Genomic DNA, 20,142 nt, shown 5'->3' on the forward strand with positions numbered 1-20,142 from the left:
TCAAACTTACCTTCCAATTGACTTGTCCCTCAACCCTACTGTATCTAATAACCTTAATCTTATTCACATTTACTCTCAGCTTTCTTCTTTCACACACTTTACCAAACTCAGTCACCAGCTTCTGCAGTTTCTCACACGAATCAGCCACCAGCGCTGTATCATCAGCAAACAACAACTGACTCACTTCCCTAGCTCTCTCATCCCCAACAGACTGCATACTTACCCTTCTTTCCAAAACTCTTGCATTCACCTTCCTGACCAACCCATCCATAAACAAATTAAACAACCATGGAGACATCAAACACCCCTGTCGCAAACCTACATTCACTGAGAACCATCATTTTCCTCTCTTCCTACACATACACATGCCTTACATCCTCAATAAATACTTTTCACTGCTCCTAACAACGTACCTCCCACACCATATATTCTTAATACCTTCCACAGAGCATCTCTATCAACTATTTCATATGCCTTCTCCAGATCCATAAATGCTACATACAAATCCATTTGCTTTTTTCTAAGTATTTCTCACATACATTCTTCAAAGCAAACACCTGATCCACACATCCTCTACCACTTCTGAAACCACACTGCTCCTCCCCAATCTGATGCTCTGTACATGCCTTCACCCTCTCAATCAATACCCTCCCATATAATTTACCAGGAATACTCAACAAACTTATACCTCTGTAATTGGAGACTCACTCTTATCCCCTTTGCCTTTGTGCAATTGCACTATGCAAGCATTCCGCCAGTCCTCAGGCACTTTACCATTAGTGATACATACATTAGATATCCTTGCCAACCAGTCAACAATACAGTCACCACATTCTTTAATAAATTCCACTGCAATACCATCTAAACCCGCTGCTTTACTGGCCTTCATCTTCTGCAAAGCTTTTACTACCTTTTCTCTGTTTACCAAATCATTCTCCCTAACCCTCTCACTTTGCACACCACCTCAACCAAAACACCCCATTTCTGCCTATCATCAAACACATTCAACAAACCTTCAAAATACTCACTCCATCTCCTTTTCACATCACCACTACTTGTTATCACCTCCCCATTAGCCCCCTTCACAGAAGTTCCCATTTGTTCCCTTGTCTTACACCCTTTATTTACCTCCTTCCAAAATATCTTTTTATTCTCCCTAAAATTTAATGATACTCTCTCACCCCAACTCTCATTTGCCCTCTTTTTCACCTCTTGCACCTTTCTCTTGACCTCCTGCCTCTTTCTTTTATACATCTTCCACTCATTTGCATTATTTCCCTGCAAAAATCGTCCAAATGCCTCTCTCTTCTCTTTCACTAATAACCTTACTTCTTCATCCCACCACTCACTACCCTTTCTAATCTGCCCACCTCCCACGTTTCTCATGCCACAAGTATATATATATATATATATATATATATATATATTTTTTTTTTTTTTTTTTTTTTTACTTTGTCGCTGTCTTCCGCGTTTGCGAGGTAGCGCAAGGAAACAGACGAAAGAAATGGCCCAACCCACCCCCATACACATGTATATACATACGTCCACACACGCAAATATACATACCTACACAGCTTTCCATGGTTTACCCCAGACGCCTCACATGCCTTGATTCAATCCACTGCCAGCACGTCAACCCCGGTATACCACATCGCTCCAAATCACTCTATTCCTTGCCCTCCTTTCACCCTCCTGCATGTTCAGGCCCCGATCACACAAAATCTTTTTCACTCCATCTTTCCACCTCCAATTTGGTCTCCCTCTTCTCCTCGTTCCCTCCACCTCCGACACATATATACTCTTGGTCAATCTTTCCTCACTCATTCTCTCCATGTGCCCGAACCATTTCAAAACACCCTCTTCTGCTCTCTCAACCACGCTCTTTTTATTTCCACACATCTCTCTTACCCTTACGTTACTTGCTCGATCAAACCACCTCACACCACATATTGTCCTCAAACATCTCATTTCCAGCACATCCATCCTTCTGCGCACAACTCTGTCCATAGCCCACGCCTCGCAACCATACAACATTGTTGGAACCACTATTCCTTCAAACATACCCATTTTTGCTTTCCGAGATAATGTTCTCGACTTCCACACATTCTTCAAGGCCCCCAGAATTTTCGCTCCCTCCCCCACCCTATGATCCACTTCCGCTTCCATGGTTCCATCCGCTGCCAGATCCACTCCCAGATATCTAAAACACTTTACTTCCTCCAGTTTTTCTCCATTCAAACTCACCTCCCAATTTACTTGACCCTCAACCCTACTGTACCTAATAACCTTACTCTTATTCACATTTACTCTTAACTTTCTTCTTTCACACACTTTACCAAACTCAGTCACCAACTTCTGCAGTTTCTCACATGAATCAGCCACCAGCGCTGTATCATCAGCGAACAACAACTGACTCACTTCCCAAGCTCTCTCATCCCCAACAGACTTCATACTTGCCCCTCTTTCCAAAACTCTTGCATTCACCTCCCTAACAACCCCATCCATAAACAAATTAAACAACCATGGTGAAATTGGAAAAAATGTAGCTTAAACATTGAAGCTTATTGATACAGTGGTTAAATTGATGAGAACTACTATTGACGTTTGTGTAAATAAATTATACATTTCCCTTTTCCATAGCCAGAGGTTGAACCATTATGTGACATTCATTTTTTCATTTCATTTCAAGCTAGAAGTTTCAGTTTTCTAAATTATTTCTTACATTTTTCATATGTATAAATATGTATATGTGTGTGTGTGTGTGTGTATATGTGCATATGTATGTGTATGTGTATATATATGTGTATATATATGTGTATATATATATATATATATATATATATATATATATATATATATATATATATATATATATATATATATTTTTTTTTTTTTTTATACTTTGTCGCTGTCTCCCGCGTTTGCGAGGTAGCGCAAGGAAACAGACGAAAGAAATGGCCCAACCCCCCCCATACACATGTATATACATACGTCCACACACGCAAATATACATACTTACACAGCTTTCCATGGTTTACCCCAGACGCTTCACATGCCTTGATTCAATCCACTGACAGCACGTCAACCCCGGTATACCACATCGCTCCAATTCACTCTATTCCTTGCCCTCCTTTCACCCTCCTGCATGTTCAGGCCCCGATCACACAAAATCTTTTTCACTCCATCTTTCCACCTCCAATTTGGTCTCCCTCTTCTCCTCGTTCCCTCCACCTCCGACACATATATCCTCTTGGTCAATCTTTCCTCACTCATTCTCTCCATGTGACCAAACCATTTCAAAACACCCTCTTCTGCTCTCTCAACCACGCTCTTTTTATTTCCACACATCTCTCTTACCCTTACGTTACTTACTCGATCAAACCACCTCACACCACACATTGTCCTCAAACATCTCATTTCCAGCACATCCATCCTCCTGCGCACAACTCTATCCATAGTCCACGCCTCGCAACCATACAACATTGTTGGAACCACTATTCCTTCAAACATACCCATTTTTGCTTTCCAAGATAATGTTCTCGAATTCCACACATTCTTCAAGGCTCCCAGAATTTTCGCCCCTTCCCCCACCCTATGATCCACTTCCGCTTCCATGGTTCCATCTGCTGCCAGATCCACTCCCAGATATCTAAAACACTTCACTTCCTCCAGTTTTTCTCCATTCAAACTCACCTCCCAATTGAATTGACCCTCAACCCTACTGTACCTAATAACCTTGCTCTTATTCACATTTACTCTTAACTTTCTTCTTTCACACACTTTACCAAACTCAGTCACCAGCTTCTGCAGTTTCTCACATGAATCAGCCACCAGCGCTGTATCATCAGCGAACAACAACTGACTCACTTCCCAAGCTCTCTCATCCCCAACAGACTTCATACTTGCCCCTCTTTCCAAAACTCTTGCATTCACACATATATATATATATATATATATATATATATATATATATATATATATATATATATTATCCCTGGGGATAGGGGAGAAAGAATACTTCCCACGTATTCCCTGCGTGTCGTAGAAGGCGACTGAAAGGGAAGGGAGTGGGGGGCTGGAAATCCTCCCTTCCCATTATTTTTTTTTAATTTTCCAAAAGAAGGAACAGAGAAGGGGGCCAGGTAAGGATATTCCCTCAAATGCCCAATGTTGTATGGTTGCAAGGCGTGGGCTATGGATAGAGTTGTGCGTAGGAGGGTGGATGTGCTGGAAATGAGATGTTTGAGGACAATATGTGGTGTGAGGTGGTTTGATCGAGTAAGTAATGTAAGGGTAAGAGAGATGTGTGGAAATAAAAAAAAAGTATATATATATATATATATATATATATATATATATATATATATATATATATATATATATATATATATATGTTGGGGTGAAGAGGGTGGTGAGAGTAAGTGAGCTTGGGAAGGAGACCTGTGAGGAAGTACCAGGAGAGACTGAGTACAGAATGGAAAAAGGTGAGAACAATGGAAGTAAGGGGAGTGGGGGAGGAATGGGATGTATTTAGGAAATCAGTGATGGATTGTGCAAAAGATGCTTGTGGCATGAGAAGAGTGGGAGGTGGGTTTATTAGAAAGGGTAGTGAGTGGTGGGATGAAGAAGTAAGAGTATTAGTGAAAGAGAAGAGAGAGGCATTTGGACGATTTTTGCAGGGAAAAAATGCAATTGAGTGGGAGATGTATAAAAGAAAGAGACAGGAGGTCAAGAGAAAGGTGCAAGAGGTGAAAAAAAGGGCAAATGAGAGTTGGGGTGAGAGAGTATCATTAAATTTTAGGGAGATTAAAAAGATGTTCTGGAAGGAGGTAAATAAAGTGCGTAAGACAAGGGAGCAAATGGGAACTTCAGTGAAGTGCGCAAATGGGGAGGTGATAACAAGTAGTGGTGATGTGAGAAGGAGATGGAGTGAGTATTTTGAAGGTTTGTTGAATGTGTTTGATGATAGAGTGGCAGATATAGGGTGTTTTGGTCGAGGTGGTGTGCAAAGTGAGAGGGTTAGGGAAAATGATTTGGTAAACAGAGAAGAGGTAGTGAAAGCTTTGCGGAAGATGAAAGCCGGCAAGGCAGCAGGTTTGGATGGTATTGCAGTGGAATTTATTAAAAAAGGGGGTGACTGTATTGTTGACTGGTTGGTAAGGTTATTTAATGTATGTATGACTCATGGTGAGGTGCCTGAGGATTGGCGGAATGCGTGCATAGTGCCATTGTACAAAGGCAAAGGGGATAAGAGTGAGTGCTCAAATTACAGAGGTATAAGTTTGTTGAGTATTCCTGGTAAATTATATGGGAGGGTATTGATTGAGAGGGTGAAGGCATGTACAGAGCATCAGATTGGGGAAGAGCAGTGTGGTTTCAGAAGTGGTAGAGGATGTGTGGATCAGGTGTTTGCTTTGAAGAATGTATGTGAGAAATACTTAGAAAAGCAAATGGATTTGTATGTAGCATTTATGGATCTGGAGAAGGCATATGATAGAGTTGATAGAGATGCTCTGTGGAAGGTATTAAGAATATATGGTGTGGGAGGAAAGTTGTTAGAAGCAGTGAAAAGTTTTTATTGAGGATGTAAGGCATGTGTACGTGTAGGAAGAGAGGAAAGTGATTGGTTCTCAGTGAATGTAGGTTTGCGGCAGGGGTGTGTGATGTCTCCATGGTTGTTTAATTTGTTTATGGATGGGGTTGTTAGGGAGGTAAATGCAAGAGTTTTGGAAAGAGGGGCAAGTATGAAGTCTGTTGGGGATGAGAGAGCTTGGGAAGTCAGTTGTTGTTCGCTGATGATACAGCGCTGGTGGCTGATTCATGTGAGAAACTGCAGAAGCTGGTGACTGAGTTTGGTAAAGTGTGTGAAAGAAGAAAGTTAAGAGTAAATGTGAATAAGAGCAAGGTTATTAGGTACAGTAGGGTTGAGGGTCAATTCAATTGGGAGGTGAGTTTGAATGGAGAAAAACTGGAGGAAGTGAAGTGTTTTAGATGTCTGGGAGTGGATCTGGCAGCGGATGGAACCATGGAAGTGGAAGTGGATCATCGGGTGGGGGAGGGGGCGAAAATTCTGGGGGCCTTGAAGAATGTGTGGAAGTCGAGAATATTATCTCGGAAAGCAAAAATGGGTATGTTTGAAGGAATAGTTGTTCCAACAATGTTGTATGGTTGCGAGGCGTGGGCTATGGATAGAGTTGTGCGCAGGAGGATGGATGTGCTGGAAATGAGATGTTTGAGGACAATGTGTGGTGTGAGGTGGTTTGATCGAGTGAGTAACGTAAGGGTAAGAGAGATGTGTGGAAATAAAAAGAGCGTGGTTGAGAGAGCAGAAGAGGGTGTTTTGAAATGGTTTGGTCACATGGAGAGAATGAGTGAGGAAAGATTGACCAAGAGGATATATGTGTTGGAGGTGGAGGGAACGAGGAGAAGAGGGAGACCAAATTGGAGGTGGAAAGATGGAGTGAAAAAAATTTTGTGTGATCGGGGCCTGAACATGCAGGAGGGTGAAAGGAGGGCAAGTAATAGAGTGAATTGGAGCGATGTGGTATACCGGGGTTGACGTGCTGTCAGTGGATTGAATCAAGGCATGTGAAGTGTCTGGGGTAAACCATGGAAAACTGTGTAGGTATGTATATTTGCGTGTGTGGACGTATGTATATACATGTGTATGGGGGTGGGTTGGGCCATTTCTTTCGTCTGTTTCCTTGCGCTACCTCGCAAACACGGGAGACAGCGACAAAGTATAATAAATAAATAAAAATAAATGATTCATGGTGAGGTGCCTGAGGATTGGCGGAATGTTTGCATAGTGCCATTGTACAAAGGCAAAGGGGATAAGAGTGAGTGCTCAAATTACAGAGGTATATGTTTGTTGAGTATTCCTGGTAAATTATATGGGAGGGTATTGATTGAGAGGGTGAAGGCATGTACAGAGCATCAGATTGGGGAAGAGCAGTGTGGTTTCAGAAGTGGTAGAGGATGTGTGGATCAGGTGTTTGCTTTGAAGAATGTATGTGAGAAATACTTAGAAAAAGCAAATGGATTTGTATGTAGCATTTATGGATCTGGAGAAGGCATATGATAGAGTTGATAGAGATGCTCTGTGGAAGGTTTTAAGAATATATGGTGAGGGAGGCAAGTTGTTAGAAGCAGTGAAAAGTTTTTATCGAGGATGTAAGGAATGTGTATGTGTAGGAAGAGAGGAAAGTGATTAGTTCTCAGTGAATGTAGGTTTGCGGCAGGGTGTGTGATGTCTCCATGGTTCTTTAATTTGTTTATGGATAGGGTTGTTAGGGAGGTGAATGCAAGAGTTTTGGAAAGAGGGGCAAGTATGCAGTCTATTGTGGATGAGAGAGCTTGGGAAGTGAGTCAGTTGTTGTTTGTTGATGATACAGTGCTGGTGGCTGATTCATGTAAGAAACTGCAGAAGCTGGTGACTGAGTTTGGTAAAGTGTGTGAAAGAAGAAAGTTAAGAGTAAATGTGAATAAGATTAAGGTTATTAGGTACAGTAGGGTTGAGGGTCAAGTCAATTGGGAGGTAAGTTTGAATGGAGAAAAACTGGAGGAAGTAAAGTGTTTTAGATATCTGGGAGTGGATCTGGCAGCGGATAGAACCATGGAAGTGGAAGTGAATCATAGGTTGGGGGAGGGGGTGAAAATTCTGGGAGCCTTGAAGAATGTGTGGAAGTCGAGAACATTATCTCGGGAAGCAAAAATGGGTATGTTTGAAGGAATAGTGGTTCCAACAATGTTGTATGGTTGTGAGGTGTGGGCTATGGATAGAGTTGTGCGCAGGAGGGTGGATGTGCTGGAAATGAGATGTTTGAGGACAATATGTGGTGTGAGGTGGTTTGATCGAGTAAGTAGTGTAAGGGTAAGAGAGATGTGTGGAAATAAAAAGAGTGTGGTTGAGAGAGCAGAAGAGGGTGTTTTGAAATGGTTTGGTCACATGGAGAGAATGAGTGAGGAAAGATTGACCAAGAGGATATATGTGTCAAAGGTGGAGGGAACGAGGAGAAGTGGGAGACCAAATTGGAGTTGGAAAGATGGAGTGAAAAAGATTTTGTGTGATCAGGGCCTGAACATGCAGGAGGGGGAAAGGCGGGCAAGGTGAGTAATGTGGCAGTTGAGGGAATAATTGGTATACATGGGGTGTTCAGTGTTGTAAATGGAAATGGTGAAGAGCTTGTAGATTTATGTGCTGAAAAAGGACTGATGATTGGGAATACCTGGTTTAAAAAGCGAGATATACATAAGTATACTTATGTAAGTAGGAGAGATGGCCAGAGAGCATTATTGGATTACGTGTTAATTGACAGGCGTGCGAAAGAGAGACTTTTGGATGTTAATGTGCTGAGAGGTGCAACTGGAGGGATGTCTGATCATTATCTTGTGGAGGCTAAGGTGAAGATTTGTATGGGTTTTCAGAAATATATATATATATATATATATATATATATATATATATATATATATATATATATATATATATATATATATATATATATATTTTAATTTTCCAAAAGAAGGAACAGAGAAGAGGTCCAGGTGAGGATATTCCCTCAAAGGCCCAGTCCTCTGTTCTTAACGCTACCTCGCTATCGCGGGAAATAGCGAATAGTATAAAAAAAAATATATATATATATATATATATATATATATATATATATATATATATATATATATATATATATATATATATATATTCATCTATTCATTTATTTATATTTATTTTCATTCTACTTTGTCACTGTCTCCCGCATCAGTAAGTTAGTGCAAGGAAACAGACGAAAGAATGGCCCAACCCACCCACTGACACATGTATATACATACACTTCCCCACATGCACATATACATACCTATACATCTCAACATATACACATATATACGCAAACACAGACATATACATGTATACACATGTACATAATTCATACTGTCTGCCCTTATTCATTCCCATTGCTACCCCACCACACATGAAATAACAACCCCCTCCCCCTGCATGTGCGTTAGGTAGCACTAGGAAAAGACAACAAAGGCCACATTCGTTCACACTCAGTCTCTAGTTGTCATGTATAATGCACCGAAACCACAGCTCACATTCTACATACAGGCCCCACAGAACTTTCCATTGTTTACCCATGACATTTCACATGCCCTGGTTCAGTCCATTGACAGTGTTTAGACCCTGGTATACCACATCATTCCAATTCACTCTATTCCTTATTATTATCATCATGTTCATTATCATTATCATTTACATCTATCAATCTTTCTATATCTCTGTTACCTGTTCCCACCTTGAATTCCCTTAAGGGGGTGGCCACGGAAATATTCTTCATAAATGGTGAACTCCATTGCGACTTTTTAGCCTGTAGTGCCCCACCCTTAACAGGCCTTTGGCAGAAGGCAACTCTAGAGTAGTGTTTGCTGAGTCTCTTACATAGTGTTCCTATTGAGTATTTCTACCTATTGCTCATGCTTAATATTCCTACCTACTACATTCACCTAATGTTTCTACATAATGCTCTTGCCTAATTGTTCCTACCTACTATTTCTATCATTTGCTCCTACCATTTTGCCAAAAGGCAGGGCTAGCACATGGTGCTCACCACAGGAAAATATGAAAATATAGAGTTACAAAGAATGAGCTGTGTGAGTGAAGTGTTGGCAAGTTTTGTGTATTACAAGGTGAGATTGTCTGTTTGTGAACAGAATACCAGCAGTCCACAGGTGGGTGAGGCAGAAAGAAAAGTCAGCTACCTGGGTCAGAGGAGTGCAACTTTACAACCACTGAAGTGCTAGCTCACTATGTAGCCATCACTAACCCTCCTGATACTCAGGGAGGTAGTACTGATGATATACCTCCCCGGTCATTGGCTGCCTACCAACTCCTACCTATCATTATTATTATCATTTTCATTATATACTTGTGGCTGTGCTGCAGGAGGTAGCAGGGTAAGGATGGATTTCTGTGGAGAGAGTTTTATCAAATAGGTTGTTCTATGATAGTATAACCTTGCTGATAGTGACTTTTCATTCACAGTGTAACCACAATTACAACTTATGTTACTAATGCTGGAAAGTGTATACCAGAACCCACCATTCACAGCCAAGCCTCACAGACTATTTTAAGGTTTATCAAGAGCTTTTTATATACCCTAATTCAGCCCATTGATAGTGTTCTGAACATGGTGTTTTTTGTGCCCACATGTTCGTATATGTGTATGGTGTGTCTTTGTGTATGGTGTGCCTTTGTGTAAGGTGTTGTAGCTATAGGCTCGGACCTCACTTCCCTGACCGAGTTATTTGTCTTAGTAATCCTGTTTTGAAGCAGATGTTTACCAGTCCTCCAGCACCCAGACCCTTATAAGTGGTGTCAGGTCAAGGCATAGGGCCTGCTATGGGGTATGTCATCCCATACACTCACTGCTGTCATGAACAAGGGAACAAAGGAGTTTGAACTCTACATGTGGGCAGGATCTTAATCCTTCTCCAGCCAATCACGTCTGGATGAGGGTGTGACAATCAGTCTTTTGACCTATCAAGGGCAATTGTAGTCATTCCGACCTATCGTAGCCGTAGGTGGTGGGTCACGGCGTGGCTAGCTGTTCCTGCCTTGCTGGTCCTTCACTTAAAAGGCTCAGACGAGCATCTGGGAATCGATTCCTTCAGCAGTCCTGAGCCCAGCAAGGTAATTTAGGCTTTCCCTGTCTCGAACCCCATAGCCACCACTGCCCTAGATTGTAAGATGCTTACTGTGTCACGTCAGGTTTAGCTTTGCCCAACGAATGTCTTTTGTCATACTTTTATAGTCAACTTGTCATAAAGGAAAGAGATCTCCTGGTTTGAAATCTTACCTGGAATGGAGAATGTAGAATATTGAGTGTCAAGTATTAACGAAAGTGTTTGTACCCGATCAGTTTGCTTGTCATCTTGTATTCTTATTTCTTGTATTATATGTAGTTTAACTCTGGTGTTTGTTTTAATCCCATAACATTCAGATAGTGTTATCCTGTGTTGTGTAACGTAACAAATCTAAAGTCCTTGCAAAGATGAGGATCATATAGTATTTGTAACATATATATGTTACTGGCGACCATGCCCGAATAAATATTGAGTTTGTAACAATAGCATATGTCTTTCACCATCCATATACCTCATCTCTCCCATACATACCTCTCAACCTTCTGAATGTTTGGGGCTTGATACTCCAAAGCCTCTTCCACTCCATCTTTCCGTCTTTGTCATGCTCTCTCCATTCCTCCCTCCATTTCTAACACACAGATCCCCATAGTCAGTCTTTCTTCACTCATCCTTTCCATATATCCAAGTTATTCCAGCACACCCTGGGTTTTTCTCTTGGTCAGACTGCCATTGCTGTCTCACCTCTCTCTTAATCAGTAATATTTTAGGCCATCAACCTGCTTCACACCACATATTTTCCTTAAGTATTTCATTTAACATGTCTCCTCCCTCTTATTCTTTTGAATTCAAGGCTCAAAACTTGGATCCCTACAATATTGTTGGGAATAATGTTACTTCAAACATTGCCATCTGGGCCATAATAGACATTGACCATTTACTAGTGATAAATCTAAAATAAGCTAATTTTTATTTCTTTTTCAGGTCTGTTTAGTTGATGATAATCAGTTTACTCTCACTATTGCAAATGAATCTGGTCCACTATCATTTATCCATAATGACTGTGACAGTATTGTCCAAGCTATTATCCATATTAGAGCAAGATGGGAACTCTCTCAACCAGTAAGTGAATGTTCTGTTCAAAAAAGATTAAGTTAAAGAATGGGACTTGTAATTTAAAGATGACGGTTTGACTTTAGATCATTATTGATATTATTATTATTATTAATGTTCTTATTATTCTTATTGTTGTCTTATTTAAGGACTCCATTTATGGGGCTTCCAATGCTTTCAAGATTTGCTTGATGAAGGAGCATGGTGAAGTTGGCTTCTTTTGGATGGGAAGGTCCTTGACAACATGTATTCTTGACCATGAACTGACAATAGTATAACCTTGTTGGAGGTGACTTCTCCTTCATGATATTACAACTTGCAGCCAGAATCTGTTAACTTCAATGTTAAAAAAAAAAAAAAAAAAAAAAAAAAAAAAAAAAAAAACGGTCCATATGAATAGGAAAGTAGGTCTGGATCCTGGGAGAACAAATGAGAATTTAAAGAAGAATATCTAGCTATATTGGAAGAAGATAAATGAATGTGAAAGATCTTTCTGTAAGGGGAGAGAGTGTACTGGATGAGTCAGGGAAATTGTTTGCCAGAAAGGTAATGATTGTAAGAGGTATAAGTGGGATATAATTAAGAACTGATGGGAGATGGTGATAATAGAGAAGTGGATATTGTTACGTTAGGAATAATGGAAAGGAAAGAGCAAAATAGGTATGGTGAGTGGAAGGTATTATGAAGGAAATGAGAAGAGCAATAAAGAATGGAAAAGCTTGGGCTATAGATAGGATTAATAAGGATGAAGATAAAGTACTTTTAAATGAATTAGGAAAGTGTGTATAGCAGTACTTAAAAGTGGTCTTGTGACTGATGTATGGATGAAAGCAACAGTTACTCGACAGTATAGATTAAGTAATGATTAATGTCAGAATTGCAGAGGAGTAAATCTTCTCAGCTTAGTTGGGGAGGTGTCAGGTAATATGTGATTGATTTAGAGAATAGTGAATCCCTTGTTCATGAAGAAGGTGAATTAAGGAAGAATGTAGGGTTGATAGACAAGGTTTTTGTGAAGCAGGTAGTAGAGAAAATTATATTTAAAAAAGGAATGCATACAGCTTTTATATACAATATTTGGAAATTTCAGACCATGTGATATGCACTGAAGACTTCAGAGCACTTTTTTTTTTTTTTTCTTGTAAACAGTGGATGTCCAAGAGCAAGTAGTGGTATGAGTGAGTGGTTTTATATAAATGTGGGAGCACATTAAGATTGTCCAATGTTTCCATGGTTATGAAAAATTTCATGTAAAGGGTACTGAGATGAGAGGGAGGTAAAGTGAAACTGGCAGTATTGTACTCTGAAACCAGAGAGAACAAATTAGATACCACAGTTTTTTTTAATCAGATGATGCTATTCTATTAATTGAATCAGAAGAGGCATTTTCCAGAATTTTAAGTCACTTGATGTGTACATGTGGCAGAAACTGAAAGTGAATGCAAATAAGATTGTAGTTTTTGAAAGAGATTGGCTTTCACAATATTGCATCAAGTGATAAACAGCTGGAAACTGTGGATGATTTTTGATATCTGGGAGTGAATCTCTTTGAAGGCATTGGGAATGCTAAGGTTGAGAGTAGATTTGTGCAGGGGAGAAAAGTTAAAGGTCTACTGAAATTTCAAATGATTGGGAAAGATCTGAGTGTAGACTGCGTAAGATAACAGATGGAGTGTTTTTTCCAACTCAGACATATGGATCTTAAACCCTAATTTCCTAAAGTTAGAAAAGGCAAAAATTATGAACAGTAGAGATGGATAACAAGTACTGTATTGCAGGAATTACAATGATAGAGTATAAAGAATGAAAATATGCAGAGGATCTTTGATGCAAAGAAATTATTAGAAAGGTTGATGGATTAAAGCCATAAGATGGTATGGTCATGTGGGAAATATGGTAGAAGGTAGATTAGTCAGGGAGATATACTCTAGTCTAGTTAAAGGTACTAGGAGAATTAGGTATGCTACTGGAGAGAGATAACTGTGTAGTGTGAATTTTTTTAATTTTAGCTGGTGTCAAAGGAAGATGCCACATGTAGTCACATGGTGTATGATAGTGATGGTGTGAAGGTAGAGTGGTCTTATGTTATAAATTTATGTGATTGGCAAAGCAAACCAATAAGAGGCAGTTACATGAACACTGAAGGTTATGTTTCACACTGACATGCTGGACAAAGGTTGTGGATGTGTATTAGTAAACTTAAAGGCTCTTTCTTCTGCTTTATTATGTGTATATAGGAAAACAATTGGAGATAGATGATTTAGATATTTGAAGGCATTTAAGTCCTGATGTAGCTCTTTCTTAAGGATATAAAGATTAGTGCAGAGATTGCAGGCATTAATGAGAGGTCTTTATCCCTGTCAAATGATATTTCTCTGTCATGTTTTTATGCTTGTTGAGTCTAAATGTTTGTGTCTTCCCTCTTCTGAAGGATTCAGTAACAGTGCACCAGAAGATTCGGCCAAAAGATGTTCCAGGAACTTTGTTAAATATGGCACTCTTAAATTTGGGATCTCTTGACCCAAATCTGAGAACAGCAGCTTACAACCTTCTCTGTGCCCTCACTGCTACATTTGATCTTAAAATAGAAGGACAACTACTGGAGACATCTGGTAAGGAGGAAGACTGTGAAATTCCTGGAATATGCTCTGTAATATGCATGTGATTACTACCTTGTGAATCTAAATTGTTCCCTTGAAGAATATTCATATTTTCTGTTTTTTGAAACACACACACACACACACACACACACACACACACACACACACACACACACACACACACATGCAAAGCAAAGCAAAGCAAAGCAAAGGTCATGAAGGAAGTGAAAGTATAGAGGATTGCATCAGCTTACAAGGGGACCTAAACAGACCCTAAAGTTGGTCTGAAATTTGGCTAATGAAATTCAACCAGAGTACATGTAAAGTAATGAGGATGGGACAAAAAGCAGCCTCAGTATGAGCAGGAAATAAGCTTTAGGATCCTGTGTGTGAGAGTAATTTGGGGGTAGATATCATCCCCAATCAGTCACCAGAGTCCCATATTAGGAGAATTGTCAAGTAAACAAATAGTCTGCTGGCAAAAATCAGAATAGCTTTCAGGTTTATGGATAAGGAAATATTTAGCAAGTTGGTTGGTAAATGATAGATATATGCAGAACTTATACATCTTTCACACAAAATATAAGTGTAAGGAGATTGAATGGCTGGTATGTATAGGGAGGATATTGGAGGCATTATTTCTTAGGAAATATTGGAGGTCTTTATATATCATTTGTTACCATAGCCATCCATTATCCCAGGATTACAGAGAAAATCAGGTGCATCTATGTAATTTTTTCCATAAATGGAAGTTTGTTGAAGATACCTTCCCTTCCTGCTAACATAAATCTCCCACTGTTATATGAATTACCCTGTAAGTCATCATTTCTTCATCCTTTTTATATCATTCTTTACATCCCTCACCAACTAATATATGTTGTAAATCTCCCTTCTAATGTCTTGAATTATCTTACAAATTACATATTTTCTTTGGGGTCACTGTGTTCATGACCTCCAGATGGATGGCTATGCATTTATAATGGTGGTTGTGAGGGTGCTGAAGATTGCCTAAAAATTTTTTTGCACCTTCCTGATGAGAGAGACTTTTGTAGGCTACAGATGGTACAAAAAGTCAACTGGATATTGAAGCAGGAGTAGGAAAATTTAGAACATCCATTGATTTTAGCTGCTGTTTCTTAAGAGAATATCAGTTGATGTTAGCCACTTTTTAATGGTTAATCTTCCCTGTCCACCATATAGCTTTCCATATCTCCACAGACTCATTCAGGCTGTTTCACATGATGATGAACATCTTTGTCTCACCACATCATCAGAGGTCTCCCTGAAAACTGTCTCCATATCTTCCAGCATGAACTCTTATGATGTACTTTGGCAGCTGTTTCAGTGGGACACGTAACCTAAGCCCAATCCTTGGTATAAGTCATCTTTAGTCTTAAAAACTGGTCAGAGTGTAGTTGAATTTATATCATTACCACATCTTTATGAAAACCTTGCTTATCTATATGCTTTACACTAGACCATGTACCTACATCACACAGTTTGCTTCCAGAAATGTTTCAGGATATTCATCATGCTTAGATATGTAGAAACAGTTGACATTCTTAGATTTTACTTCATCGATTTTCTTGGTGGTAACTCTCTTAGACATTTATTGCATTTTTTTGTACTTTGAAGGCTCCAGTCACAGACAGAAGTCCACGTCAATCCTGAGCCTTAATTGAAATGTAGAGGGGTTTTGAAAGGGAAAAAGAAAAGACAAAGAAAGGTATTTACAAATGTTGTAGGAAGTGAAAAACCCTTCTTTTAAAATGTGTCAGATCTGAGTTATTGGTAAAAGAATGAGAGGGTACAGAGTTCCAAGGCTTCAGGATTTAGGGAAAGAAACAGTTATCAAAATGGTCCACCTATGAATTGCCAACAGCCACACAGTAATCATGTGATGCAGCGGCTTGCTAAGTATAAAGTGGTCTAGCTAGTGGTGGGGGTACACAAGCAGTCAGCTCTCGAGAGCAAAAATCAAAGTAATGTGTAGAGAAGAGGGAAAGAGAATAAAAATTGCAGCATAGAGCAAAGGGGTCAGATTTGGAAAGTTAGCCTGTGGGGGTCAGATTTGGAAGTTAGCTTGTGGGGATCAGATTTGGAAGTTAGCCTGTGAAAGTTTAAAAATTGAACTGTTTTTGACTAACCTCTGTCAAGTAAGTATGCAGAGGTAGAATTACTTTAGATGTGAGAGCAGCTTTTCATACAAGGATAGTCAATCCTTTTTATAAATGGAGTAACTGTTTAGAAGAAAAAATGTTTTGACATCTGAGCAGGACTACAAGTTTCTTAGAGGCAGACTTAACTATCTTTTTAATGTGGGGTTTCCAAGAAAGGGTGAATGTTACAGTAATACCAAGTACCAAGTATGTTCACAGAGTTAAAAGTGGAATTATGGGACCATCTAAGGAAAGACAATAATTGTAAGGCATTTTCAGTAGAGAGTTGGGTAGAAAGTGGGTCTTGGAGGCATTATACTTAACTAGATTTTATCCCTCCATTTGAGAGATCTCGTTCAAGGCCGAGTTTATTGTGAAGTTATTTCAAGATGAGATGCAGATCAAGTGAGAGAAGGAGCAGAATTGAAGGATGTGGATGAATGCAGTGTTGAGTTGTCAGTGTATGAGTGCACTTGGTTATTTGTGGAAGAGAGGAAATCATTGATAAAAAGGAAAAAAAGTTTAGGGTACAGGACAGAACCTAGAGAGACACTGCTTTTGTTGAAGAAAGAAAGGGAGGCTGATCCAACAACAACCACAGAGATAGTTCAGCTGAAGAGGAAGCATGATGTGAATATCACTAGTGAATCTCACCCAATGGAAGCCTTATTGATGGATAGAGAGATGACTGAGATTCAAGGTGCCTAAGGATATAGGAGTTGAGGAGGGATTCAAAGACTTTGAAAATTGTGGATGTCAAAGCAACCAGACGATAGTTAGAGTGGTCAAAATGGTCACCCTTCTTAGGGATAGGATGTATCAACACATGCTTCAGAGGCACACACTTCCATTACGGGTATGTATGCCATCAGGACCATAAACTGTGCTTGTGTCCAGAGAGAGAAGTACTTTTTGGATAGTTTGAAAAGAAATTACAGGAACGGGGCATTGGGTAAGTAAGAGGAGCGTCGGGGTGAACAAATGTTAAGAGTCATCGAAGATGGAATTAGAGGAGAACTGGGAACCAGAGAGAGCTGCTTTGTTTATGGGAGAGAGAGCTATAATACTGTCAGAATGGAAAAGTGAAGGAAAGATAGAGCAACAAAAGTTGATAGAGATGCCCTTAACTATAGACCAGAAAGACCTGTCAGTGGGTGATGGGGAGAAATTATCACACTTCCTTAGAGCAAAGGAACGCTTTGTCTGACGGATAACATACTTGCAATGATTAAAAGTAGTGATGGTTTTACATAGCATAAAAGTCTACTTCATATGCAATGTGAATCTGGCTTTTGGTATAATATACTGAAATTGTTTCATATTCATTTTTCTCAGTGGAAATATGCCATGTTTCTAGCAGTTACTCTCACACCCATTGTAATATAAAATAATTCTGACTGCAACTTTGTTACTTTGTAAACAATCCATTTCTCTTCATCTTGTATTTTGCTTCCCATGCCATTAACAAAAGCATACATACCATTTGATTGTGCACATGGATATCCATCAGTAGCTTATCTAACTTTGTAACTCAGGTTTACTTGTTGCTTATCCTTGTTCAGGACTGTGCATCCCATCCAACAATACAATCTTCATCAAGAGTGTTAGTGAAAAACTTGCAGCTAATGAACCTCATCTAACGCTTGAGTTTCTGGAGGAATGTATTCAGGGCTTCCGGGCCTCCAGCATTGAGCTCAAGCATTTGTGTCTTGAGTACATGACTCCATGGCTACCCAATCTCACAAGGTTTGTATCTTCTCAGGTGACTTAGCTTTTTCATTAGCTTTCAAACATAGGTAAAAACCAGGATAGAATTTTTTTTTATACTTTTCCTTTTGTTTATTCATTGTATATGCAGACTTTATTTTCAACCACCTCATCTGTGTTATCTTTGTTCAGGTTCTGCAATCATCCAGATGATAAGAAACGATCCAAGGTTGCCATGATTCTTGATAAACTCATCACTCTAACCATTGAGGAAGTTGAAATGTATCCTTCTATTCAAGCCAAGATCTGGGGAAACATAGGCCAAGTAAGTTATTGATTCAGGACTCCTTTCCTTCAGTTTCATCTTTCAAGTTCTGTGCATCTCAACAGTTCCCTGTTTTACTGGTTTCCCTGAATTTTTTTTAGCCAATGAGCTATATCATAAAAAAAAAATGGAAATTCCCCAAGAGTTCATTTTTCCTATATGATTGTACAGCCTGGGGATGGATTGTTTTCTGAAGTTCTAGAAGGCCTTCACACTGTCCTCCAGATATCTGCTGCTATATGGGGTATCATCATACCATACAGTATTTTGCTCACAGAATAAAATAAATACAAGAGTTAGTTTTGCAAACCAAATGTTGCAATCACTCATGTGAGTTTTTGTTTGCTAGCAAGGCCATACAGTGGTAATACAACCGATGGTATTGTAATGTTGCATTAGAGACTACTTTAACCCCTATGACAATGAGTTGAAAGCACCCAAGTGATTCTAATGCTTCTAGTAAGATGAAAAGTAGTAAAATCATTACTTTGGATGCAAAGTTAGGATTTTGGGTTTCTCAGATGCTGATCATCAAATCAGGATGAGACATGAGTTTCATTGTAACATCCCATTAAGTATGATGGTTATTCAGCAGAAACCTAAAAGCTCTCTCAGCAAGCTCAGGACAAATTCTTCATCATCCCTTAGATGAGCCAGGCAACCCTGGCCCATCATCTACACATACATCTTGGGTAATTATTATTTTACTATAGTATATTTAGTCCCTTAGCACTCTTCAATGGATTTTTGTGCAAGCCAGACAACTTCTTTAGCCATAGATTTATGCAATGCTTTTTTTGCCATTATTTCAAGGCTGACTGTCGCTAAAGTTGCAAGTGCAATAATTTTCCCCACAGTCAGCCATCGTCCAGCCATGATGTGACAGTGTATTATTGTGAGTTTTCTGGGAATGAAAATGAGTAGCTTTGAGAAAGATCTACAATACCAAACAGAAGATAACCCTGATAAGTGATAAGTGATTTTATAGACTGACTCTTCCTGCAATGAATGTTGACCAAGATGAGGCAGGTATTTCTAGCATAAGTTTAGGGAGTGTTGCCAGTGTTTGCCAGACCATGACAACACCATATCAATTATCAGTGAATGACAGGGGTTATAAGAAAAAAGATTTATCTTATAAGATAAAACATGATGAGAACCAGCTCTGTTTTTCAATGTAGGTAAGATAGATGATAAAGCATGCAGAGTGACAGCTCACTTGTCATTCAGGCTAAAACTCCTTCCTTTAATATCCCGAATTTACTTAGAATAAGCTTTTGTGTGAATGATTGATATCCTGAGTTAACTAAGGTCACTTATGTCCTGAAAATTATTATCCTGAGATTTATCTTGTGGGGTTTCAGGTATGCTTTGTATCATTCCCAGCAGACAAGAGCATAGTAGGTGTCATTTCTTTCAGTAGATGGCATTACAAGCACTTATGTACATCAGCAGACGAAGCATAGTGCAAGAATGTGCCATACTTTTGCTGATTTTTCCTGTGCTTTTTTCACCCCTTTTAAGCTTAGTGATGATGAATAGGATATTGATGACTATGTAGGCACACAAATGAAGATCATACCTCATCTAATGAAGA

The 20,142-nt window shown here is 39.3% G+C and overlaps 1 protein-coding gene across 1 annotated transcript in view; it reads left to right on the forward strand.

The window, feature by feature from the left end:
• Nf1 (neurofibromin 1) overlaps positions 1 to 20,142 on the forward strand; it is a 1,160,697-nt gene that overhangs the window by 737,847 nt on the left and 402,708 nt on the right. The window contains exons 35-38 of the mRNA XM_071663491.1: positions 11,626 to 11,763; positions 14,186 to 14,366; positions 18,076 to 18,259; positions 18,413 to 18,545. Coding sequence (XP_071519592.1) covers positions 11,626 to 11,763; positions 14,186 to 14,366; positions 18,076 to 18,259; positions 18,413 to 18,545 — 636 coding nt within the window. The remainder of the gene's footprint in view (positions 1 to 11,625; positions 11,764 to 14,185; positions 14,367 to 18,075; positions 18,260 to 18,412; positions 18,546 to 20,142) is intronic.

The sequence above is a fragment of the Panulirus ornatus genome, chromosome 7 (assembly GCF_036320965.1).
Source record: "Panulirus ornatus isolate Po-2019 chromosome 7, ASM3632096v1, whole genome shotgun sequence".
Classification (NCBI taxonomy): Eukaryota; Metazoa; Arthropoda; class Malacostraca; order Decapoda; family Palinuridae; genus Panulirus; species Panulirus ornatus.